This window comes from Thunnus maccoyii, chromosome 21 (genome assembly GCF_910596095.1).
Source record: "Thunnus maccoyii chromosome 21, fThuMac1.1, whole genome shotgun sequence".
NCBI classification, from domain to species: Eukaryota; Metazoa; Chordata; class Actinopteri; order Scombriformes; family Scombridae; genus Thunnus; species Thunnus maccoyii.
The window spans coordinates 2,461,421-2,485,747 of NC_056553.1; the positions used below are offsets into that span (position 1 = coordinate 2,461,421).

The 24,327-nt window shown below is 38.5% G+C and overlaps 1 protein-coding gene across 1 annotated transcript; it reads left to right on the forward strand.

Annotated features, from left to right (window-relative positions):
• Positions 1-710: 710 nt before the first annotated feature.
• Positions 711-23,946, forward strand: LOC121888176 (NACHT, LRR and PYD domains-containing protein 12-like). The gene is made up of 12 exons (XM_042399579.1): positions 711-762; positions 2,976-3,125; positions 4,106-4,255; positions 6,235-6,482; positions 6,566-8,354; positions 9,892-10,068; positions 11,085-11,258; positions 11,701-11,874; positions 12,344-12,517; positions 15,512-15,685; positions 19,345-19,518; positions 21,610-23,946. The coding sequence occupies exons 2-12, from the start codon at positions 2,995-2,997 to the stop codon at positions 21,617-21,619; spliced, it is 3,375 nt and encodes a 1,124-aa protein (XP_042255513.1). The 5' UTR covers positions 711-762; positions 2,976-2,994; the 3' UTR covers positions 21,620-23,946.
• Positions 23,947-24,327: the final 381 nt, after the last annotated feature.

Sequence of the window (24,327 nt, forward strand, 5' to 3'; positions counted from 1 at the left end):
CTAACTTTAGCTTTGTTTGCCCTGTCACCATTTTCTGCTCTCTTGAGTTTGAAGCTATGGATACTGCGAGTTAGCTGTGGGCTACCTTGAGCCCCGTTTCTTAGCCTTTAGCCATTTGTTTACATGCTGACAAAATATATCCCGAATGAGTTATCAGTTTCTTTTTATTCTCAATTTGCAGTGTAGCCATGGATCTATAGACATTGCTGGATTATCGTGTTATTGAAGAAAACTTATGGAGAACGTCTTTTTTCTGTGATTTCTAATTAGATTTATGGACATTTATTCGTTAGGAACGTCACATATAATGATAGCGTCGGGGAGTGTAAGTCACGCTGAATCTAAAAATGTGTGTATTATGTGTGTGTTCAGATTTCACTTTGTCATCGAGGAAGGAAGAAGAGTTTTGACACAAATTGCGGCACACGCCTCTTGTCTCTACATCCCTCAGCTCAGTGTGAAGACCTGTCCTAGACTAACAAATAAAACCACAAAACTTAGAAAAAACATCAATTAATTTCCATCCATTCAATACAAAGGTGAGATAAAGTTCTAACATTTCCACCAAAACCCATTTTAATTTAACCTGTTTAAGCCAAAAGATATCCACATAAACATTTATGTTTATGACAAACACACACGCACGTTTACACGGTCACGTGACTTCTTGTAAGTGGCAGTGGCAGTTCAGTCCATAATTCCGTCAGACTCCATTTTAAGATGAAGCAGAGCGTACGGACAGGAACTGTCGCCCGATGCACGGTGAGTGTTAATAAACCAGTCTCAGTCCAGGAACGTTAGACTTTTTCTTTCTCTTGTTTTCAGTTGGAAAAATATATAAGAATGCTTATTGTTTGGCACAGGCACCAAATTACCGCTTTCTGATTGGCCTCTGTTCTTGATAAATAACGAGACCTTATTAATTCGCTCCCTGGGAAACAAACGATAATCAGGGTTTCCGCGGGTCCTTAAAAAGTCTTTAAAAGTCTAAAATCTAATAATCTGAATTTTAGGTCTTAAAATGACTTAAATACGATTTTCACTGAGTTTCTTGAGTTGTCTGATGAAGTTTCTCTGCTGAGCTTTTTTTGGTGATGTAGTTAAAGCTCGATTTTTACATGATGGTATGTGTGTGTGTGTGTGTGTGTGTGTGTGTGTGTGTGTGTGTGTGTGTGTGTGTGTGTGTGTGTGTGTGTGTGTGTGTGTGTGTGTGAAAAATTAAATGGGTGTGATAATTCACCTGAGATATGTCTGGGAGTTTTATTGTCAGGTGAGATGCTATATCTGATGAGTTTTGGATGTACTGAGCAGTAGGTTGTTGTGGCTCCAAGACTTGGCTGCTTGGGTTTCCTGCTCACACTAACAGTGATAATATAATAAATAATAATAACGTTGTTATTGGACATGAGGCCTTTTGTGGGGTCATCAGTATTTATACTCTTATCAGTCTGATCTCCCGCTGTGATTGGCCACCGCAGCCTTCAGCTGCAGTGACGTCGAGTAGCGTTTCTCCAAAAGTTGACTCTGTCTCAACTTTCCGGCCGCAGTCCGGTGCGGCGCCGCAGCGGCTACAACGGCCGCAGCCGAGCCGCACTACCCCCATCCAAATGAATGAGGGAACTGGCGTTTTTGCCGCACCGGCTGAATACGTCCCTCCCATTGAGGATGCATGGAAAGACCCAAGAAAACGAAGCGAGGAGAAAGGAAACGAGGAAATTTGTCTGAAGAGATATGAGACGTGCTTTCCTCTGAAGTAATCGACGTCCGTTTCTGATGACGGCTACAGCTGATCACAGCTGGATCAGCTGTCAGTTATCATTGCCAGCAGCTGTTTCCTCTCTGCAGCCTGTTACCGTTATTTTATTGTGTAGTAGGCCTGTTAAAGACATGCATATCTGTCGGTAATAACAAAAAGTACTCCTGTTCTAAGGCAAAATGACATTGTACTTATTTATTTTAGGCTTCTTACTTTAGAACATGTGTTGTTGGCTGTGGTTGTTTGTTTTGCTGAGATTGTTTTATTTTTTTTCATTTCCCTGTGTCTTTTAGTGCATTGATCAGGAGTAGAGCTCCTAATGATAATGGCATGTAACTTTATGCAAGCTTACAACTCCTCCATTACCTCCTAAAAGAGCACAAAAGTAGTAATAACCTGCGATATCGCATAATGCAATATGCACACATTGTTTGGTGTTTCTGTTCTTTGCTTGTTCAGGTGAAGTCAGCAGGTTGCAGCAGTAGTGTGCATTCATGAGTGTGTGTGTATGTGTGAGGAGGAGCAGCAGCAAGTAGCAGTGTCAGGGAGCACTAGGAGGAGCACTGACCGAGCACTCAGCCTAGCTCTGTTGGAGTTTTATCTGGTGCTGCAGGCCAACTGCATATAACTGCCATAAAACCCAGGACCTGCAGTTTCTTTTTGACTGCCCGCTCCTACCTGCAGCAAAGTTAAAACCGTCTGCTCCTGCAAGATATGCATTGGGTCCCGCAGAACTCGCAGGATCCCAATCCAGGATCCAATTAGGATCCCAATCCTAATGCAGTCTTCTACTTCAGATCCAGTGGAATATGCAGGAGCTGATGTTAAACATGTTTTTGTTTCCTCTAAGTCCGTAAGAAATCATATTATATTATATTATATTATATTATATTATATATAATATTTTATCATTTTGAGGCCAACAGAGATGCTCACAAACATATCATGTTAAAAAGCTGATTTGTGTGAGCATTAGACACACACACACACACACACACACACACACACACACACATATAGGTAAACTCAGCTGATTTCCTGTAAACAGAGAGGGAAGGAGTGACAATGACTGTAGGACTGTAGAGGGAAGAGGAGTCATTGAATATAAATTAATATGAATATTTGTCTCTTGTAACTGTGACTCTTTAACAGACTTGTTTTTCTTGAATCTTGCAAGATCTTATAATCTCACAGTTAGTGTTTCTGGTTTACCTCTCAGACTGACTGAAGTCCTCAAGATGAGTTTTTGTGTGGAGGAAGAGGAGGACAGAGCAGGGTCTCCAGTATCCAGCTGTCCATCAGTGAAGAGTGACTTGTCCAAAGATCATCCGCCAGACTTCAGTAATGAACCTGGACCCTCAGACATGAAGTAAGAGACTGTTTTTAGTTTAAAATGGCCTGAAGATGCTTCGATTATTAGACATGTGTCAATGAAACACTGTAGGAAATGCAATGAAACATACTAAAGGTTAGATTCATAAAATAAATCCTGGTTCATAACCAAAAATCACAAAGCACACACAAAAACAGAAATATGCATACAGACTCTTCACTCCATTTATAAAGCACAGCATACTTGTGTTACTGTTTTATTAATCTCGGTCATTGTAGAAGTTGGTTTAGTAGCCTGATTTCCCCTCCCAAAGTTCCCCATAGATGGATGCAGACACGCTCATTATCACCTGTTTTCATATAAACAGCTCTGCCTGCTGCACCAGTCTGTAGACCTGTCAATGAAAAGAACGCAATGATGATTTACACATCTGTGCCTTTAAGTTGAAGTCACAGTGAATATTTGTATTAAAAATGTGAAGAAAGTTGAGAAATATTACAGCCAATGAAAAGTTGTTTCATTCAATATAAAATAATGTACATAATTTGCACATACTTTTAAATAAGTATAGATAATTATAAATAACTAGAAGTCCATAAGAAATCATTACAGAAAAAGCACTTAAATTGTTAACTAAATTTGCATGATATAAACAAAGATGATATAATGTACCAACATTTGGACCAAAATACATTTTATTTTATCATTTTGAGGCCAACAGAGATGCTCACAAACATATCATGTTAAAAAGCTGATTTGTGTGAGCATTAGACACACACATACACACACACACACACATACACACACACACACATAGGTAAACTCAGCTGATTTCCTGTAAATGGAGAGGGAAGGAGTGACAATGACTGTAGGACTGCAGAGGGAAGAGGAGTCATTGAATATAAATTCATATAAATATTTGTCTCTTGTTACTGTGACTCTTTAACAGACTTGTTTTTCTTGAATCTTGCAAGATCTTGTAATCTCACAGTCAGTGTTTCTGGTTTACCTCTCAGACTGACTGAAGTCCTCAAGATGAGTTTTTGTGTGGAGGAAGAGGAGGACAGAGCAGGGTCTCCAGTATCCAGCTGTCCATCAGTGAAGAGTGACTTGTCCAAAGATCATCCGCCAGACTTCAGTAATGAACCTGGACCCTCAGACATGAAGTAAGAGACTGTTTTTAGTTTAAAATGGCCTGAAGATGCTTCGATTATTAGACATGTGTCAATGAAACACTGTAGGAAATGCAATGAAACATACTAAAGGTTAGATTCATAAAATAAATCCTGGTTCATAACCAAAAATCACAAAGCACACACAAAAACAGAAATATGCATACAGACTCTTCACTCCATTTATAAAGCACAGCATACTTGTGTTACTGTTTTATTAATCTCGGTCATTGTAGAAGTTGGTTTAGTAGCCTGATTTCCCCTCCCAAAGTTCCCCATAGATGGATGCAGACACGCTCATAATCACCTGTTTTCATATAAACAGCTCTGCCTGCTGCACCAGTCTGTAGACCTGTCAATGAAAAGAACGCAATGATGATTTACACATCTGTGCCTTTAAGTTGAAGTCACAGTGAATATTTGTATTAAAAATGTGAAGAAAGTTGAGAAATATTACAGCCAATGAAAAGTTGTTTCATTCAATATAAAATAATGTACATAATTTGCACATACTTTAAAATAAGTATAGATAATCATGAATAGCCTAACTATAATAAAAATATATGAGAGTGCAGTGTTGAATATGGAATTATGCATTCACTGATGCATGCTTTTTGGGATTGTAGAAAAATCCAAAAGATTTGGTTTGATATAGAAAAGTGTTTATTAGAAATAATGGGGGGTAAGACTTAATTTGAATCAAAATTTTGATTTTCAATTTGTTACTTTTCAAGATGTATTAGAGGATACAGTGAGTTATCTGCATAGTTGGATTATTCTTTTTCATTAATTGTATTTAAGAAACTTATTCTCAACCACTGGAAATCCATATAATCTCCCACACTTCTACACTGGAGGTGCACAAAAACATTGTTTCACATAAGAATCATGATTCTATCTCTGCTGATTCAGAATCAATTCACATTTTTCAGTCTTGCCATGATGCTGTTTTCCATTTTTTCCTGACATGAGTTAGCTCGCTAAATCCTAGAGATCACGCAATGATGCCGTGCTGGTTTCCACCCAGACCCAACTATGGGGGCAAGAAGGAGGTGAAGTGTAGTGTGTGTCATGGAGAGACCGCTAGCAGTGGAGTACTTGACAGAAAAACAAATACAACCTGCCCCATCGGCAATGAAGGCAATCATTTGGACATATTTTGGATTTTATTATGTCGAAGGAAACAAGGAACTTGACAAGACTAATGCCACTATCAGGTATCGCAGCGTACCTCTGCAGGTTTGTGTGGAGGTGCGGTTTAGGGCATACTTATTTGTAACCGCTTTCTAGCTCGTTTCACCACTACTTCTCTCTCTCTCTCTTTCTGTCTCTCTCTCTCTCTCTCTTTCTCTCTCTGTCTCTCGTCTTTTTTAAAATGAGTCAGGAAGCCGTCAGCAAAGCCTAACTTTACTTTTAACATTATCAAACCAAGAGAAATGTCCTCCCCTCTTCCTACTAATGTTTTTGTATTCCCTCATGGCAGGGAAGTACAGTGTTACAGGTTGTGTCTCTCCAAAAGTTGATTCTGGTTCAACTTTCTTGCTGCAGCCCCCTCTCCCGCAGCCTAATGCACAACGCACAACCCGTCAGCCTGGCAGCTGGTTACCTGAGGCTGGAGCAGCATGCACATTGAAATCATGAAGGGAGAAAGAAAGTCATTTTATCTCAATGAAAAACGTAGTCTCCTTCATTCATGTAATAAATATACACATGTAAATAAGATGGTAATCTGCATGAGATAAAAACTATTTCAGGGATGAGGGTTATCATTCATTGTCCATCAAGGCCTCCACAAGCAGCAGCATGCTGCTCTCTCCTCATTGTCCACTACTTTTTCTCTCCCTCTCCTCTTACGGCATCTTCCCTCAGTCTGGCTTATATTACAGAAGACACCCTCTTAAGGTTGGTAATCTATCAAAATACAAATGACAACTAATGACTGACATTTTAATTATAAAGAAATGTCTTCACAGGGAGAAGAAGAAGAAGAGGAGGAGGAGTGATGCTTCTGTGAAGGAGCAGCTGTCCTGCTGTTCTTTATGTCTGGACATCCTGAAGGATCCAGTCTCTACCAGCTGTGGACACTGGTTCTGCAGACAGTGCATCACCTCATACAGGGACCAGTCTGCCTCATCAGGCGACTCCTCCTGTCCCCAGTGTGGAAAAAGATCCAGAACAAGACCTGGACTGCAGACAGACAGTCAGACCAGCCCTGTACAAAGTAAGACAGATTGTTTTTGTGTTGATAATAATAAATAATTGTCAGATTTCCTTTGTTTAGTTTCACATTTTTCTCTGTTTTAGTGAATGATGCTCTCCAGAAGGTTTTAGATGAGCATAAGATCAGTCTGAGGGAGAGATGTCAACATGTGACTGAAGGAACTGATGAAGCAGGAAATGAAACCCTCCTCAACAGCATCTACACTGAGCTCTACATCACAGAGGGACAGAGTGAAGACGTCAATACCCAACATGAGATGAGGCGGCTTGAGACAGCTTCCAAGATGATCCCCCATGAAACTCCAATCAGGTGCCACGACATCTTTAAAGTCTTGTCTGAACAACAGAAACACATCAGAGTCATTCTGACGAGTGGTGTTGCTGGCGTTGGAAAAACCTTCTCAATGCAGAAGTTCACTCTGGACTGGGCAGAGGGCTTGGAAAACCAAGATGTCAGTCTGGTGATTCTGCTTTCGTTCAGGGAGCTGAACTTGATCAGAGATGAGCAGCACAGTCTTCTCATGCTGATCCATATTTTCCATCCAACATTACAGAAGGTCACAGCAGAGAAGCTTGCTTACTGTAAAGTTTTGTTCATCTTTGACGGCCTGGATGAAAGCAGATTTTCATTGGATTTCAAGAACAGGAAAGTTGTGTCTGATGTCACACAGAAGTCATCAGTCAATGTGCTGTTGAAAAACCTCATTGAAGGGAATCTGCTTCCCTCGGCTCTCATCTGGATAACTTCCCGACCTGCAGCAGCCAATCAGATCCCTCCTACATGTGTTGACAGGGTAACAGAAGTACGAGGCTTCACTGACGCCCAGAAGGAGGAGTACTTCAGGAGGAGATTCAGTGATGAAGAGCTGTCCAGCAGAATCGTCTCACACATCAAGACATCCAGGATTTTCCATATCATGTGTCAAATCCCAGTTTTCTGCTGGATCACTGCTACAGTTCTTGAGCACATGTTGACTACAGACCAGAGAGGAGAACTGCTCAAGACCCTGACTGACATGTACTCACACTTCCTGCTGGTTCAGACAAAGAGGAAGAAGCACAAGTATGATGAGGGACATGAGACAAGTCCACAGGAGCTGACAGAGGCTGACAGGGAAGTTCTTCTGAAGCTGGGGAGGCTGGCGTTTGAACATCTGGAGAAAGGAAACATCATGTTCTACCAAGAAGACCTGGAGCAGTGTGGTCTTGATGTCACAGAGGCCTCAGTGTTATCAGGATTTTGTACAGAGATCTTAAAAAGAGAGAGCGTGATCTCCCAGAAAACAGTCTACTGCTTCGTTCATCTGAGTGTTCAGGAGTTTCTGGCTGCAGTCTACATGTACCACTGTTACACCAACAGGAAGGAAGAGGTACTGAAGGACTTCCTGGGAAAATACTATAGTTACTCATCCCTGGATGACTTTCTGAAGAGAGCCATGGTGAAATCCTTTGAAAGTAGAGCAGGCCACCTGGATCTGTTTGTTCGTTTCCTTCATGGCCTGTCTTTAGAGTCCAATCAGAGTATTTTAGGAGGCCTGCTGGGTCGGACAGAGAACAGTCCAGAAGTCATCCAGAGAGCCATCAACAACCTGAAGAAGATGAGCACTGAGGATATCTCTCCTGACAGAAGCATTAACATCTTCCACTGTCTGATGGAGATGAATGACCACTCAGTACATCAGGAGATCCAAGAGTTCCTGAAGTCAGAGAACAGATCAGAGAAGAAACTCTCTGAGATTCACTGCTCAGCTCTGGCCTACATGCTGCAGATGTCAGAGGAGGTTCTGGATGAGTTGGACCTGAGGAAGTACAACACATCAGAGGAGGGACGACTGAGACTGATCCCAGCTGTGAGGAACTGCAGAAAGGCTGTGTAAGTCCAGATGTGATTATCAACATTAGAAAGCTGCCTTCTCATCTGAAGCCATTAGTATTACAGTAAAGATAGACACATGAACACTGTAAAGCTTGCACATTATAAAAGTTTTAAGCATGTTACACCTGATTCTTACTAAAGTCATATATGAGAAGTGCTTCACTATATGTTCAGTTGTTACAAATTCTTCAAGAGCAAGAAAAACTTTATTTTGTTTTTGGTGTGTCTATACTAATCAAATTAGTAAACACAATGAATCTCTTTAGTTTTATTATTATTTTATGACAAAAGACTGCAGTATTTTACAGTAGAGAGACACATACATGTAATATCTGTGATTAGCTGCAGCTACCAGCTTGTATGTAACGTGAAAAGCAAAAAACAGGGCACAAAAGTCTACAAAGCCCTTGCTACTCAAAGATTAATTTCTTGTGATAGCTGAAGGTGACTTAGATAAGCATGTCAACATTTTCATCAACTCCTCTCTACTCTAATCTGGATTCGAGCAGGTGGACAGTCAGAGGGCAGTATTTAGAGATTTTAAGGAGTAAATCAAAAGTGTGTGTGGAAATTAAGCCCTTGAACACCAATACATTTATAAAAAATAGAATTTTTAGTCCTTATCATACTGTTAATGCAACAAGAGTTAGGAACTAATTTCATGGGAGATGAAAAGGAAATGGAGGGACTCCTTCTAAACACCCCTATTTGCTTGGATAAGGTGGCCAGTTCTTATGTGTTGCACCTTTAAAGCTATAATATGTAACTATCCCGCATTAAAATGTCTAAAAACAGCTAGACCTATGTTGTATATTTTGTTGAGTTGTGTACTTACATTATCCCAAATGTTCCAAAAATGTTCAAACCGAGAGAAATCTGTAATTTTAATCAAGGTAATGATCCATTTCATTTGGTCGCCTTAGTGGCGTCATACTTCCTCTACCAAAGAGTATATGTGCACAAAATGCATGTGTCAGCATTGTTTGTCTGCTACAATTGCGTCTACCAGAGAGTATAAGCGTACAAAATAATACATTGGAGTTGTGGCTGTTCGCCACAATGGCGTCTACCAAAGAGTATACACATACAAGGTAGTACGTCAACATTGTGGTTATTCATCAGAAACTGTTATGAATTGACTTTTATTCAGTTTTAAGCCAAATTTTTATGATAAACTTTTTTTTAGATCTTGGTTGTTTTTAACTATACCGGATGTAGAATTTTAGTCATCAGATGTCTGAATCTTAAGTTATCAGAGAAACAAGTTGAGCAACCATTAGCAGCAGCTCGGCTAGCAGCCCCTCCCAGAAGTCCGGTGCTCGCCGAACATCGTCGGAGAAACATAGATTTTTACGTGAAACAACTTTATTCAGTATTTTTACTGGTTTTAATCCCCATTTACATTTGTTTTTGGAGAGGAGGAGACCTCTCTATCACAATATCAATAGTTGTGATAAAAATGTTTGATGTCATATTTGACATCGAATGACATGATGATGATGTATTTTAAATGTTATTTTATCTGTAATCACAGACTTTCTGGCTGTCGACTGTCTGAGACTCACTGTGAAGTTGTCATCTCAACTCTGAAGTCTAAGCCCTCCCATCTCAAAGAGCTGGACCTGAGTGGAAACTGGAACCTGCTGGATTTAGGAGTGAAGCGTCTGTCTGCTGGACTGGAGAGTCCCAACTGTAGACTTGAGACTCTGAGGTCAGTTCACTGACTGTTTTCCTCTTGTACATTTTATGTCTACCCAATTATTTAAAGCTGTGACAGAAATTTCAAATTTAGCTTGACTCATTTTTTTGCCCCACAAATCACATCAAGTTTTTAAAGTTTCAGTCAAATGCCCAAACAGTTGGTTTCACTTTGAATCTAGTCTCTAACCAAAAGAGGCTAAAACTTGTAAGAAAACTGTGGGAGTCTCACACAATCACGTACAGAAACACAGCATAAATATGGCACTGCAGGCATGTTTGTAAATGATGGTTCTAGGTTATATTTAGGATTAGGAGAACATGTTCGTCACCGTGCTCGGTGCACATTTAATCCAGTTATTGATGATTCAGGGTGTAGTTAAGAGTACCGGTGTAGAGGTGAACGAGTTCTGGGTAAAAACACATGAATGAAATTGATAACATACAGAAGAGACTCATCAAGATTGTGACATAATACAGATTCAGCATTCTGTCAGATTTAGTGAGTGTAGTGAGGAACAGAAGATAAGCCTCTGTGTAGTTAATTAATTAGTTGAATGTGTATGAATGTGAAAGTCTGGTGTTTGGCACTGATCATTCGAGTAATGATGAGAGTAAATCTGTGGTCAGAAATAAGTGCCTCATTATGAGGAAAAATATTTACTTTTCTGTTTTTAATGAAACAACACATTATTATCAGAATTTACAAGAAGATAAAAATAATGCAAAAGCCTTTTAATCCAACATGTCTAATTTGATCATTATTACAGACTTGATCAAGGTTAGCAGCATTTTATTAGCTGATCTGTGATGGCATGCATAAGTGTTGATAATGTTGTGGTGACATTTGGATGTCTGTAGAAGGCTGACATGATGATCCTCAATAACACAATGACAAAGTCACTGTGCTCATTTTAGGGAAAAGTTCATTGATTAGGACATAATAATGTTGAATTATACATTTAAAAACTGAAATGATCTGATTATACTCTAATAGGTTTTTATCTGCATGATTTATTCTTTATTCAGATTGAGTCGCTGCACGTTGTCAGAGATCAGCTGTGCTTCTCTGGCCTCAGCTCTGAAGTCCAACCCCTCCCATCTGAGAGAGCTGGATCTGAGCTACAACGAGCTGCAGGATTCAGGAGTGAGGCTGCTGTGTGATTTTCTGGAGATCCCACACTGCAGACTGGAGACTCTGAGGTCAGGCACCATTTTAATCACTGTGCTGACATAAAAATCATGTAGAAGTTGTGGTGACAACTTGTACACACACACATATATACACATATTTATACATACATACAAAAACATACTTTCAAACATTCAAATCTTAGTTTTTATGTTATTAGTTTTGATGGGATTTGACCTCATAGGTTTTATGCTGATCCACACTAAACATCTTGTTGAGCTTCATATTTAAAACATATTTGATATAACATTAAAAATGAAACACTAGGTGATCCACTCTTAACCTCTTAAACATTTGATTTTCACCTTAAATTGAAACTTATGTTGATGTAAATTTTAAAAAGACATTCATGTTTTCCACACTATCAGGAAATAAAAAATATATTAAATATCTGCTTGTTCCAAACCTTATGGACATTTTCTTCTTAAGTGACATCATTTATTATTTTTTCAGATTGAGTCGCTGCAGTTTTTCAGGGACCAGCTGTGCTTCTCTGGTCTCAACTCTGAGGTCCAACCCGTCCCATCTGAGAGAACTGGACCTGAGCTACAACAAACTTGAAGATTCAGGAGTGAGGCTGCTGTGTGATTTTCTTGAGAGTCCACACTGTAGACTGGAAACTCTAAGGTCAGACACCATTTTTGACTTGAATTGAATTGTAGGAAATAAATGTGTTCACATTTCTCCAAAATTCATCCTGACATATTTTGTATCTTTGTAAACTTACGGATGATGAGTAGAACCTGAAATGAATGTCAATGTTTGGCTGCACAATATAATATTTGTATAGATGGAGTCACTGGTGTAGATGGCAGAGTATAAGAGGTGAAGTAACTACGTCTTTATTGAAGTAGCAGCGTGTTGTCATTTATTTTAATGAGAGCTCCTTTTCACTATTTGTATTTGACAGCTTTTAACTTGCATCCTGTTGGGTTCAGGTGTTAGGAAAACATCTACATTCTAAACCTTCAGCTCTCAACAGATTGAGATGAGATGATGAGATAAACTTGAGTAAAACTAAACACATAATGAAACACTAAATGATTTGGAGCATGAACTTTTACCTCTAAAGCAACATAATTTATTCTTTATTTAGATTGAGAGACTGCAGTTTGTCAGAGATCAGCTGTGCTTCTCTGGTCTCAGCTCTGAAGTCCAACCCCTCCTATCAGAGAGAGCTGGAACTCAGCCACAACAAGCTTCAGGATTCAGGAATGAAGCTGCTGTGTGATTTTCTGGAGCATCCACACTGTAGACTGGAGACTCTGAGGTCAGACTCCATTTTATACTTCTGTGCTAAGATCAGTATGATGTGAAACCGCAACACCAAGGCAAATTCCTTGTATGTGTAAACCTGCTTGGCAATAAACCTGTTTCTGATTCTCACCCTTGTGGTGACACCAACAGAAGGATGATTTTTATGAGGTAAAAATCCCCTTCAAGTTTAGATATTCAAATTTTTTTAAATATGAAAACACTAATTAATTATTACATTGTAAACCATTGTTAACACTATAAAAACATTCTTTCAAACACTGAAACCGTAGTTTTCATGAAAAATCAATCAGTAGTTTTGATGGTGCATTGACCTCCAATTTTATGTTGACCCACACTGTACATCTTGTTGAAAGTCATATTTAAAATATACTTAATATAACATTAAAAGTATTACACTGGTTAATTCACTCTTAACCTCTGAAACATTTGATCTTGAACTTAAATGTAATCATTCATGCATTTATTATTAAATCACAGAGTAAAAATTTTTTATTGTTTACTTTTACTCTTAAACAAGTGAAAAATCATGTCAGTAACTTTTTTTTAATATATTGAATTTTGAAATGTGTCCACTGTAGTGGACACCATGCATTAATGGAGTAAAAAGTGATTTATGGAAATCAATATAGGCAATATATATATATTTATGTTTATATATATATATTATTTTATTACTAAGAGCAAATGGTATGAATACACATAAGAACATTAGATAACAACAACAATAGAGAGGATATTTGAAAAACAAGACCTAGGCCCAATAGACAGAACATCTCACTTAGTTGAAAAATATACTTTACCTGTTTTACCTGTTTTTACCTGTTTTTTTTCTGAGCTACTTGGTGCATTTCCTCTATCCTCCGTCATTTTGAATTTATGATTCAATATCACAAAATCACAGAGAGAGTCAAAAATGATATTCAGATGGAATTGTAGACAACACTTTGGGGGTTCACCACCTGGTAGTTGGGACATGATACTACAGCTGAAATGGTTCAAGATGGCTTCCAAATATCTGTCCACTGTAGTGGACACCATGCATGAAAGGGTTCAATAAAAACAGACATTCATGTTTTCTACACTGTTTGACAACAAAAAAATACAGTGCTGCTTGAAAGTTTGTGAACCCTTTAGAATTTTCTGTATTTCTGCATAAATATGACCTAAAACATGATCAGATATTTACACAAGTCCTAAAACCAGATAAAGGGAACCCAATTAAACAAATGAGACAAAAAAACATTTTTTCATTCATTTATTGAGGAAAATGATCCAATCTTATGAATTTGTGCGTGGCAAAAGTATGTGAATCCCTAGGATTATCAATTCATTTGAAGGGGAAATTACAGTCAGTTGTTTCAATCAATGGGATGACAATCAAGTGTGAGTCTGGGAGGCCCTACCTTATTAAAGAAGATAAATCTGAGTCTTCACTTTCAAACTTTGAGCTTCAAAACACAGGTTTGTGGAAGTGTATCATGGCTCAAACAAAGGATATTTCGAAGGATCTTAGAAGAAGAGTTGCTGATACTCATCAGGCTGGAATGGGTTATAAAACCAGTGGAGTTTGGACTCCACCAGTCGACTATCAGGCAGATCGTGTACAAATGGAGGACATTCAACACCACTGTTACCCTCCCCAGGAGTGGTCAAACAACAAAGATCACACCAAGAGTAGGCTTGTAATAGTCTGTGAGGCCACAGTGGACCCCAGGGTAACATCTAGGAAACTAAAGGTCTCTCTTGCAGTGGCTACGGTCGATGTTAATGAGTCCACCATCAGGAGAACATTGAACATCAATGGTGTGCATGGCAGAGTTGCAAGGAGAAACCCACTACTTTCCAAAAAGAACATTGCTGCCATCTACGGTTCACTCAAGACCATGTGGATAAGCCAGAAGGTGATTAGAACAATGTTCTGTGAATGGATGAGACCAAAATTGAACTTTTTGGTTTGAATGAGAAGAGTTATGTTTGGCAATGAGCAAACACTGCATTCCAGGATAAGAACCTAAACCCATCTGTGAAACATGGTGGTGGTAGTATCATGGTTTGGGCTGCTTTGCTGCATCTGAACCAGGACAGCTTGCAATCATTGATGGAACTATGAGTTCTGAGTCATACCATCAAATTCTACATGAAAATGTCAAGGTATCTGTCTGTGAATTGAAGCTTGACAGAAAGTGTCATGCAGTAAGACAACCACTCTAAACACACAAGTCGTTCTACCAGAAGAAGTATAATGTTTTGGAATGGCCAAGTCAAAGTCCTGACCTTAATCCCAAAGAAATGCTGTGGAAGGACCTGAAGCATGTAGTTCATGTTGAGAAGCCCACCAACATCCCTGAGTTGAGACTGTTCTGTAAGGAGGAATGGGTTAAAATTCCTCCAAGCCAATATGCAAAGCTGATAAACAGTTATTGCTGTAAAAGGGGGTCACATCAGTTACTGAAGGCAAGAGTTCACATACTTTTGCCTTCCACAAATATGTAAGATTGGATAATTTTCCTCAATAAATGAGTTTAAAAAATGAAAAAAATGTTTTTTTTGTCTCATTTGTTTAATTGGGCTCCCTTTATCTAGTATTAGGACTACTATTAGGGAATTCTAAAGGGTTCACAAACTTTCAAGCAGCACTGTATATTCAGTATCTGCTTTTTCCAGACTTTTATGATGATATTTTGAGTTTATACTGACTGAAATATTAAGACTAAATATTAAATGAGTTTTTATTGATTCATCATTCCATAAATTTGAACTATTGTAGGTGTCTGGAGAAACAATATGTTCACATTTCTCCAAAATCAATCCTGCTATATTTGGTATCTTTTGTAAACCTTTGGGTGCTGTAGAATCTGAAATAAATTAGTGTTTTTTTACTTGTGTTTGGCTGTACAACATGCAATTTTGGAGATTATGAACATTGAATAATTTCAAGCAGGAACATTGTCTTCTAATGTGACATCATTTACTTTTTTTTATTCAGAATGGGTTTCTGCAGTTTGTCAGAGATCAGCTGTACTTATCTGACTCCAGCTCTGAAGTCCAACCCCTCTCATGTGAGGGAGCTGCAGCTGAGCTTCAACAAGCTGCAGGACTCAGGAGTGAAGCTGCTGTGTGATTTTCTGGAGAGTCCACACTGTAGACTGGAGACTCTGAGGTCAGATACCATTTTTACCACTGTGCTGAGATAAAAGTCATTAAAGTCTTAAATTTAACCTTTATGTTAATTTAAATAAAAGCAGACATTCATGTTTTCCACACTATCAGACAATAAAAAACATATTCAGCATCTATTTGAATCAAAACTTTTATGATGATATGTGATGTCTATACCAACCAACTTCCCACAATTCTTCCGTTAACTGATATAATCAATTCAAAATGAAACAAGGTCAAAACAACAATTTGGCATTCCACTAACTGCAACAATGTGCTTTGGGATAGATGCAATTAGCTGAGAGATATATGACATCAAAGCTGAAATGAAAATAGATTTAAATTCACTTAAAGAACAAGTCACAAAAGACGTTGAGTCTGAACTCAACAAACTAAAACAGGAGATATACCAGCAACTCTCTGCTAACATCAAAACAATATAAACACATGAAACTCAAATCAATGAAGCAGAGGTGCAAATCAGCGAAACAGAGACAATGGAATATGAAAGGGAAGGATGCACAGTGTAGGTCTTTGAAACAACAGAGAATCCTGCAAGATAAGTTGACAGACATTGAAGGAAGGAGTAGAAGAAATAACTTTCATATCTTTGGAATACCCAAGGACAAAAAAGGGAACTTAGCCTCGAAGTATGTTGAGGGACTACTCACAACCAAGTTATCATTGGACTGTCATCAGATGTCAGCCTACAAATCCAATGGGCCCATAGAGTGCTAGCCCAGAAACCAGACCGAAACTCACCACCAAGGTCCATGGTTGTTAACTTTCTGGAATTTAATATCAAGAAGATTGTCCTGAAAAAAGCTTGGCAAAAGAAAATTGTCTTAGAAAGACAGCAGCTGAATTCTGACCATGACTTTGCAACAGAACTACTTCAGAAACATAAGGCATACATCAGGATCAAGAAAATACTGAGTGAAAAGGGGATCTGTTTCTAGGCCCCCCCTCACTAAAATAAGAATCCATTGGGACTCCAGACCTGATGAAGCAGGGATACACCATGGAGATACCCAAATCCACTACCATGGATACAGAAGCAACGATGGAGTGGCTTCAACTGACACAGCCATGCCAACAAGATGGGGGGAGAAAGGGTGACGGCGCAGCCTGCCAAGCAAAGGAAACGCTACAGGAATTTGAGTGGATTCCCCCAAAGTAATCAGTCCTCCCCTACAGTATGTAATACAATGCTAACTAAATATGGAAGCAGCTGTTTTATCTATAAGGCATTATTGCAACAAGTGCCCTGGTATATTAAACTAATGAATATTTGCCCATCTTCCCTGAGTCTATTTTAGTTGCCCCTTCCCCTTTCTTTTTAGAGCAGTTTTCTTTTTAGTTCAGTGAAAATATGGGATATTTTGATTTACTTTGACAATCTTGTAAGATATTTTGTTTTTTTGCCTTACACACACACATCCCCTTTCTCTGGAATGCACTATAGCAGGCACTATCAGATCTTTAAAAGCCTTTCAGACAGTGTTTTTTACTTTGAATGAAGGTGGTCTACTGAGATATACTATTCACACTAAAGACCTCATCTGGATTATACAGTCCTCTCTCTCTGAGAACTTTTTAACCATAGGAACAGTTGGACTACTAGAATATGTGAAATATCCACTTTCACCACAAAAGAGGAATTTCCCTCTACCCACTAACAGGGACCAAGGGTGGTGTGAAATCACCCTCATTTGGAAGTCAACACCTTTTTTACTGTGTGCGTAACGATGGCAGGTGAATTCACAATGGAAAAGAAACTCCGAGCAATTGAGGACAGCAAAAAAGAAGTCCTCTCTAATCTTCAAGGAACAGAAAAGAAAGTCAATCAACTTCACATTGCTATGACAAACTTGGCAGAGCAATATGTCGAAATGCAACAAAGGGTGAGTAAATCTGAAGATGATGTGGCAGATGCGCTAAAACACATAAAAGTGCTGGAGAAGAATTAAGCCTCACTACAATCAAGAGTGGACTATATGGAAAATAAGAGTAGACAGTCAAATCTGTTGATTGTTGGAGTTCCAGAGGGATCCAAGGGAGCTGATATGGTGGATTTCCTGCGACGCTTGATTGTGATTGTGATATCTTTTTCTGTTTACAAACAGATGTTCATCAGTTGACAGCGCTTGGATTCTGACATCATCAATGGCTCCTACAACATTGGGAAGCATTGCAATGCTGAAGAGCCCACTTTTGATTTTGTTTAGCTCAGTAGTTTGGTTTGGAAACTGAGGGACCTTATCTGAAAGTGCCCTCGATACCCTGTGTACAACCCATGACACTCAAGATTTGCTGAGAGTGTCCTCAACAACGTTTAGGAAACTTCCTGTTGGACAAAATCTCAATGCAGTGCAAACCTGTAGCAGAGCTGAGTGAGCCAGTGGGTTACTGCGGACTTAAAAACTCTTTCCCTTTTCATTGCTCTCTCTATAAGAATTTTAGCAAACCACAAATTATGAGCCATGTTTCCCAAGGGAAACATGGCTCATAATTTGTTGGGTGCTACTGGTCAGTTGGTGTCACTGATTGTAACCATGGTAACATGGGTCTTAGGCCTGTTAGCCTTAGTTAGCCTGGGGGTAAGGTGTCTCATTTTTTGGCTTAAAATTAGTCAGTCTTTATTTTTGTGAAACAGTCAAACTTGCATTAGACTAATCTATGAGCAAAATCAAGACTGGCCTAACACTACAGACCAGTGTAAAATACCTTTGTGAAACCAGCCCCGAGGCAGACCACTGGTCATCTTAGCCTTCTACCAAGCCTTAGGGGAGAGCAGAAGAAGCTCAGCATTATACATAACGAAACAAATGGAAATCAGAGCTAAATATTGAAATTTCAGCTGAAGAATGGTATAAAATGTGTATGACACAGTGTGGCCAACCATACTCATGTTTTTATGGAGTTGCACTAAACTAAAGCATTTCTTGGATAACGTAAATGTAACTATTAAAGACATCATGGGATATACCACTCCAAACAACTATGTGATGTACCTAAGGAACATTGAGGAGGTAGTACAAAGGAGATATCTGGCAAAAATTTTGCTGATAGCCAGCAAAAAAGCTGATCCTACAGGGAAAGAGAAATAGTTTGAGATTCTCTGGTATATCTATTCAATGGAAAAGTTGAACTACCTGCTAAAAGTTAAACAAAATATTTTTGACAAGAACTGGGAAAAGTGGATCATTTACATGAAAATTGATGCCAAGCAAGTAAGTAACAGAGTTGCCCTAGACACCTATTTTTGTTGTATTTGTTCAGTGTTGTATTGTTTAGTGTTTTATTGTATGTGTCTTAATGCTGTTTCGTCCAGAGCTCAAAACCCAAAGAAAATTAAAGTATTAATATATTTTTAGTATATGTTTTGCAGCACAACATGAGTTTGTATAGATGGAGTCACTTATGGAACTGGCAGTTTAAGAGTTGAAGTCACTGTCTTTGTTGAAGTAGCAGCATTTTTTCACTGTTTGTATTTGACAGCTTTTAACCTGCATCCGGTTGGGTCTGGGTGTTTGGAGTTTCCATTTTCTAAACTTGTACATTCTAAACCGTCTTCAGCTCTGAACATATAATGAAACATTGAATGATTTCAAGCAGGAACATTTTCCTTTAAAGTGACATCATTTATTCTTTATTCAGATTGAGCTCCTGCAGTTTGTCAGAGACCAGCTGTGCTTCACTGGCCTCAGCTCTGAAGTCCAACCCATCCCATCTGAGAGACTTGAAGCTGAACTACAACGAGCTGCAGGATTCAGGAGTGAGGCTGCTGTGTGATTTTCTGGAGAGTCCACACTGTAGACTGGAGACTCTGAGGTCAGACACTATTGTTTACATGTGTGCTGAGATAAATATAATGTGAAAGTTGTGGTGACACTATCAGGATGATATTGTGTTAATCCACACTGAGCATTTTAATTGTAAGGTCTATTTTCTGCTTCAGTGGTTTAGTCAATTGACTCCATCAGAGCTGCAGATTTAAATCTTAAATATAACAAGAAAAAAATGACACTGGACAATTCACTCTCAACATCTTCCAATTCTATGTTAAATTTAATTAATTTTCCCCTTAAATTTCCTTAGAGTCAAAAACAAAACACTATCAGACAGTAACAAATATAATACCCAGTATATGCTTGTTCCAACACATTTATGAAGCTATGCAGTGTTTATACTGACTGAAATATTCAAACACAAGATGCAATGATGGTTTATGGCTTCACAATTCCATGAAACTGAAATATTGTGGGTATTTTGTGCATCATTGTTTTCCTGTTTTCCCAAAATCCATCCTGACATATTTGATATCTTTGTATACTTTTGGATCTTGAATAGATCTGAAATAAATGTCAGTGTTTTTTACTCATGTTTTGCTGCACAACATGAGTTTGTATAGATGGAGTCACTGGTGGAGCTGCAGAGTTTAAGAGCCACTATGTCTTTACCACTATGTCTTTATTGAGGTATCAGCATGTTGTCATTAATATTAATAAGAGCCCTTTTCACTGTTTGTATTTGAATTTTTAACCTGCATCCTGTTGGGCTGTTCAGTTGTTTGGAGTTTCCATTTTCTGAACTTGTACATTCTATACCCTCTTCAGCTCTGAACAGATAATGAAACATTGAATGATTTCAAACCGGAAATTTGTCTTCTAAAGTGACATAATTTATTCTTTATTCAGACTGTGGGACTGCAGTTTGTCAGAGATCAGCTGTGCTTCTCTGGCCTCAGCTCTGAAGTCCAACCCCTCCCATCTGAGAGAGCTGGATCTGAGAGGAAACAAGCTGCACGTTTCGGATGTGAAGCTGCTGTCTGATCTTCAGGAGAGTCCACACTGTAGACTGGAGACTCTGAGGTCAGTAGAGAGTTGGGCCAGTCTGTGCTGGTTTCAGCAGTATTGAATTAAACACAATTAGTATCAAAGCAAAGATCCAGTATTTCCTGGTGAACTTCCAAGCTTCTCAGTGGCTACTTTCCTCAGTGAAGCTGTGAGAGAGGAATAGTGACAGGCCTCAGGATTGGACAGAAAGTCAGAGATAGAGAAAGAACATTCAGCCAATCAGATCAGCCAGAAGCTTGTTGTTTTCATTTGTTTGAGTTGATGTGAAGATGACTGTTGATGTGTTCATGTCTGCAGAAAATAAATCTGGATTACAGCTGACAGCCTTACAAGATGTATAGAGACAGTGGTTCTCATTCCTCAAACTGTCGTGCCATCAAATCTGATCTGAAATCGTTTGTTCTCTCATTTCAAGAATTGATCAGTTCATCTTTGTCAGAGCTCTAAGATCAGTCTGACTGCAGGCTGCAAATCACTGGCTGTGATTTCACAGAGCCATCATTACATTTAGTAACCATGTGGTCTTTATATAGACCAGAACCTCAGCTGAAGTCCAGGAATCACATCTTTACATCTGTCCATCACTTATTATGTCTCCTCCAAATATTTTCAATGACAGCCTCCATGTTCATTTGTCAGATGATATTTCAAAAACAGATAAGATGTTCATCAACACACAGAGACTCTTGCTTTAAATATAACAGCAGGTCACATGTAACAACAATAAATGTATTGCTTAATTGTTTCTGCAGTAATGATGTATTCATGACTCTCAGCAGTTTATTTCCTCTGTGTACTTCAGTGAAATCTTCAAAGTAAACAGACTTGATGCCAAAAGTCTCTGCAGGTCTGTGAGCTTGGAGCTCAGTGTGTTCACTGCCACATGTTAACATGAGAGCTGAAAGGAAGCTGGCTACACTGCACAGCTGTTCCACTTCTGGTCTGAACAGAACTGAAGTCCCTGCTGCTCTTCATACTAGATGTGCTGCATCATTGTCTAACAGCTAATGAAAATGCGTTTCTCTGAACACTGGTTTATGACCTCTGTTGTTTCTTCTTTTATCAGCTGGAAGTGATAATCTCTGTAAGAGTGTGAGTGAACATCCAGGAGTGTGTGTTGAGAGAGGATCAGCTGTATCCTGATGATCCAGAGAGGTTGAAGCAGCACCAGCAGCAACAGCAGCTTGTATGTAGAGAGGATCTGACTGGACCATGTTACTGGGAGGTAGAGTGGAGAGGAGAGCTTCACCCAGAAGTGACTGACAGAGGAATCAGAAGAAGTGGAAATGAGTCTCAGTGTTGCAGTCTGAACTGATCAGAGAACAGCTCCACTGTTAGACGCAAAGTCAAGTCCACCATCATCCCTGTGTGTTCCTCTGGATCTCACAGAGTATCATCAGTGTATCTGGACTGCTCTACCTATGCTACCTATGTCCTTCTACACAGGTCTCTGCAGACATACTGACACTCCTCCACTTCACCACTTCCTCCACCCTCCACCTGGACCTGATCTGGATCTATTTTTTCTTTCTTTAATATCTCCATTTTGGGTGAATTAAAATATTCTCAACCCAAAGTGACGACAGCTGCAGTTGAAATAGAGGCGCTGCAGCTAGGGTAGCTTTGCAGCATCGACTGGTGAGGATTGTCAGGGAGAATGGAGAAAACTTTGTGCTGCAACAAACTTTGCGGTGCATTGGTAAACCTAACTTTGTTTTGTAACAGAATCATCTAAAATAGAAAAGCAGTGTACTTGCACACTGTTTCGATATATCCAGACTTGATGAGGAAAAACATTTTGTAAATGAAAAAAGCCTCAGTAAAGAAATATAATGCCAGTGTTGCCAACTAATTTTCAGGGGAAGATGCTACAGGTATGTTGATTTGTTGCTAAAAGTTGCTAAATGACATTGTCATAAAGAGTTAAATTAAGTGGCCATCTTGACGAAAAATATGATTTGAAACTTGTTTAGATGTATTTATTATCACATATTTTTATTTATAAAAGTAATATAAACACTTTTCTGTGCTCTAGTTAATGTTGTTAATGAAAGCTTCTTAGCAATAACTTATCTTTAATAACTTACAGTTACTTACTAACCGCACACAGTAGTCTGCCTGGTTACACAGCTATGGGAGAGACACTCTCCTTGGCTGGCCGGGTGTGGTGTTGCAATGTGTCACAACATCCTGTATGTAACACAAATCAGTGTTGAAGCCACCATTATTCATTTTTGTTGCTCCAGCTGTAGCTGTTTTCTGCCAGCAGATGTCACCATTTTCTCTGTTTTGCCTGAACAGACGTAATAATATTCTATTGCAGTAAATAATGTTTGTTCAAGGTGGAGCTCACTGAAGTGCTTTATATACTGCTAGATAGTTTAATTATAATAATGTAGACACATGGACAAAGAACTCCCCTCTTTTGTGCCTCTTATCTTACCAGACCAAACTCTAACTCATATTCCTGAGGACTTTTGTGAAGTCCCTCTGCCAACCTGAGCCAAACCTGAATTTCATATAAATTAAATGTTTAATCATTATGCAAGTTATGTAATGTTATTTGTCATGTAAATACACAAAGAATGGTATAACTTTGATAGCTGTGATTATCTGCTAAGGTGAGACTAAATTTTGATTTTATTACCTTTTTACTCATGTGACAATACTGTCTTCAAGTGACAAGAGCTAAATTTCCTAATGTTAAGAGTTAATGAATGTTTGGTAACTATGCAATTGTCTTTTAAAATCACCTAAGTGTTTAACTTTTGATATTTTAACCTCATAGACAGTCATATTTTAATATAATTGTATATAAGTGAATTTTCTGAAGTAATATGGATGTAAAGATATAATGTTTGAAGGATTTCAGTTTGAAGTCTTCTTTTATTATTAAACTATAGTTATACTGAATTTTTTATATGATGAGGTAAGATTTGTGTTGGATTTAAAAACTTTTATTTCACTGTAGATGGTTTACGATATGTAAATAGTTTGAGAAATTGAATCAATTAAGGTTGGATGCCTAGACATCATGAAGTGTTAATATGAAGGATATTGTTAGATATGTTAATAGAAGACTTGACTTATTATGAAACGCATATATACAGCTTAACTGTTTCCTGAATGGTTTACAATATATCATATAAGATGACATGAAATATTCAGACCTAGTGACTCTGAAGTGTGAATTTTACATCATATTTTCATGAATACATTTTTATTTTTTCAAGATGCATCATACAGATCTATACCTGATATAGATTAAATGATACTCTGTGACCGACTGTAGGATGAGTTCACTCTGAGCCGCAAGGTGCAGCCTATTGCCATTAATGAAATATTGTGTTGACTGGTCACTTGTGAACCCTGCATATAAAGATGTTTGTTCTACTTTTCAGCATATACCACTCATACTTAATACTTCCATTAAGTATGTGTCTACTCCACCAATGCACCTGTTACAAAGACTATTCAGGTGTACATGAGAATTGTTGATGATCTGTGATATAACCAATTCCTCGTTGGCTATTTTTGAATCATCCATCGACAGTGATTTTACTATGGACAGTGACTCCAGCATTACACCCCATAGTTCATCTTATTTGGGAACGCACAAGAAGTCACACCAACACAACAAAAGCAAAAGAGGTGTAGACACGGGGGATGCACAACTAAGAAAAGCATCGTCCCTAGACACGCAGCTTCTCCAAAAAACAGTTATTAACATTTCCTCCAAAGAAGTGTCTAATGACCAACTTTCTTTGTTGTCTAAGGGACTATC

What these genes read in the sequence shown, in the direction of transcription:
- LOC121888176 (XM_042399579.1), top strand. Translation starts at nt 2,995, where the DNA reads ATGAGTTTTTGTGTGGAGGAAGAGGAGGACAGAGCAGGGTCTCCAGTA. An exon ending in TGTAGACTGGAAACTCTAAG is followed by an intron (nt 11,875 to 12,343) that starts GTCAGACACCAT and finishes TTCTTTATTTAG; the next exon opens with ATTGAGAGACTGCAGTTTGT. An exon ending in TGTAGACTGGAGACTCTGAG is followed by an intron (nt 12,518 to 15,511) that starts GTCAGACTCCAT and finishes TTTTTTATTCAG; the next exon opens with AATGGGTTTCTGCAGTTTGT.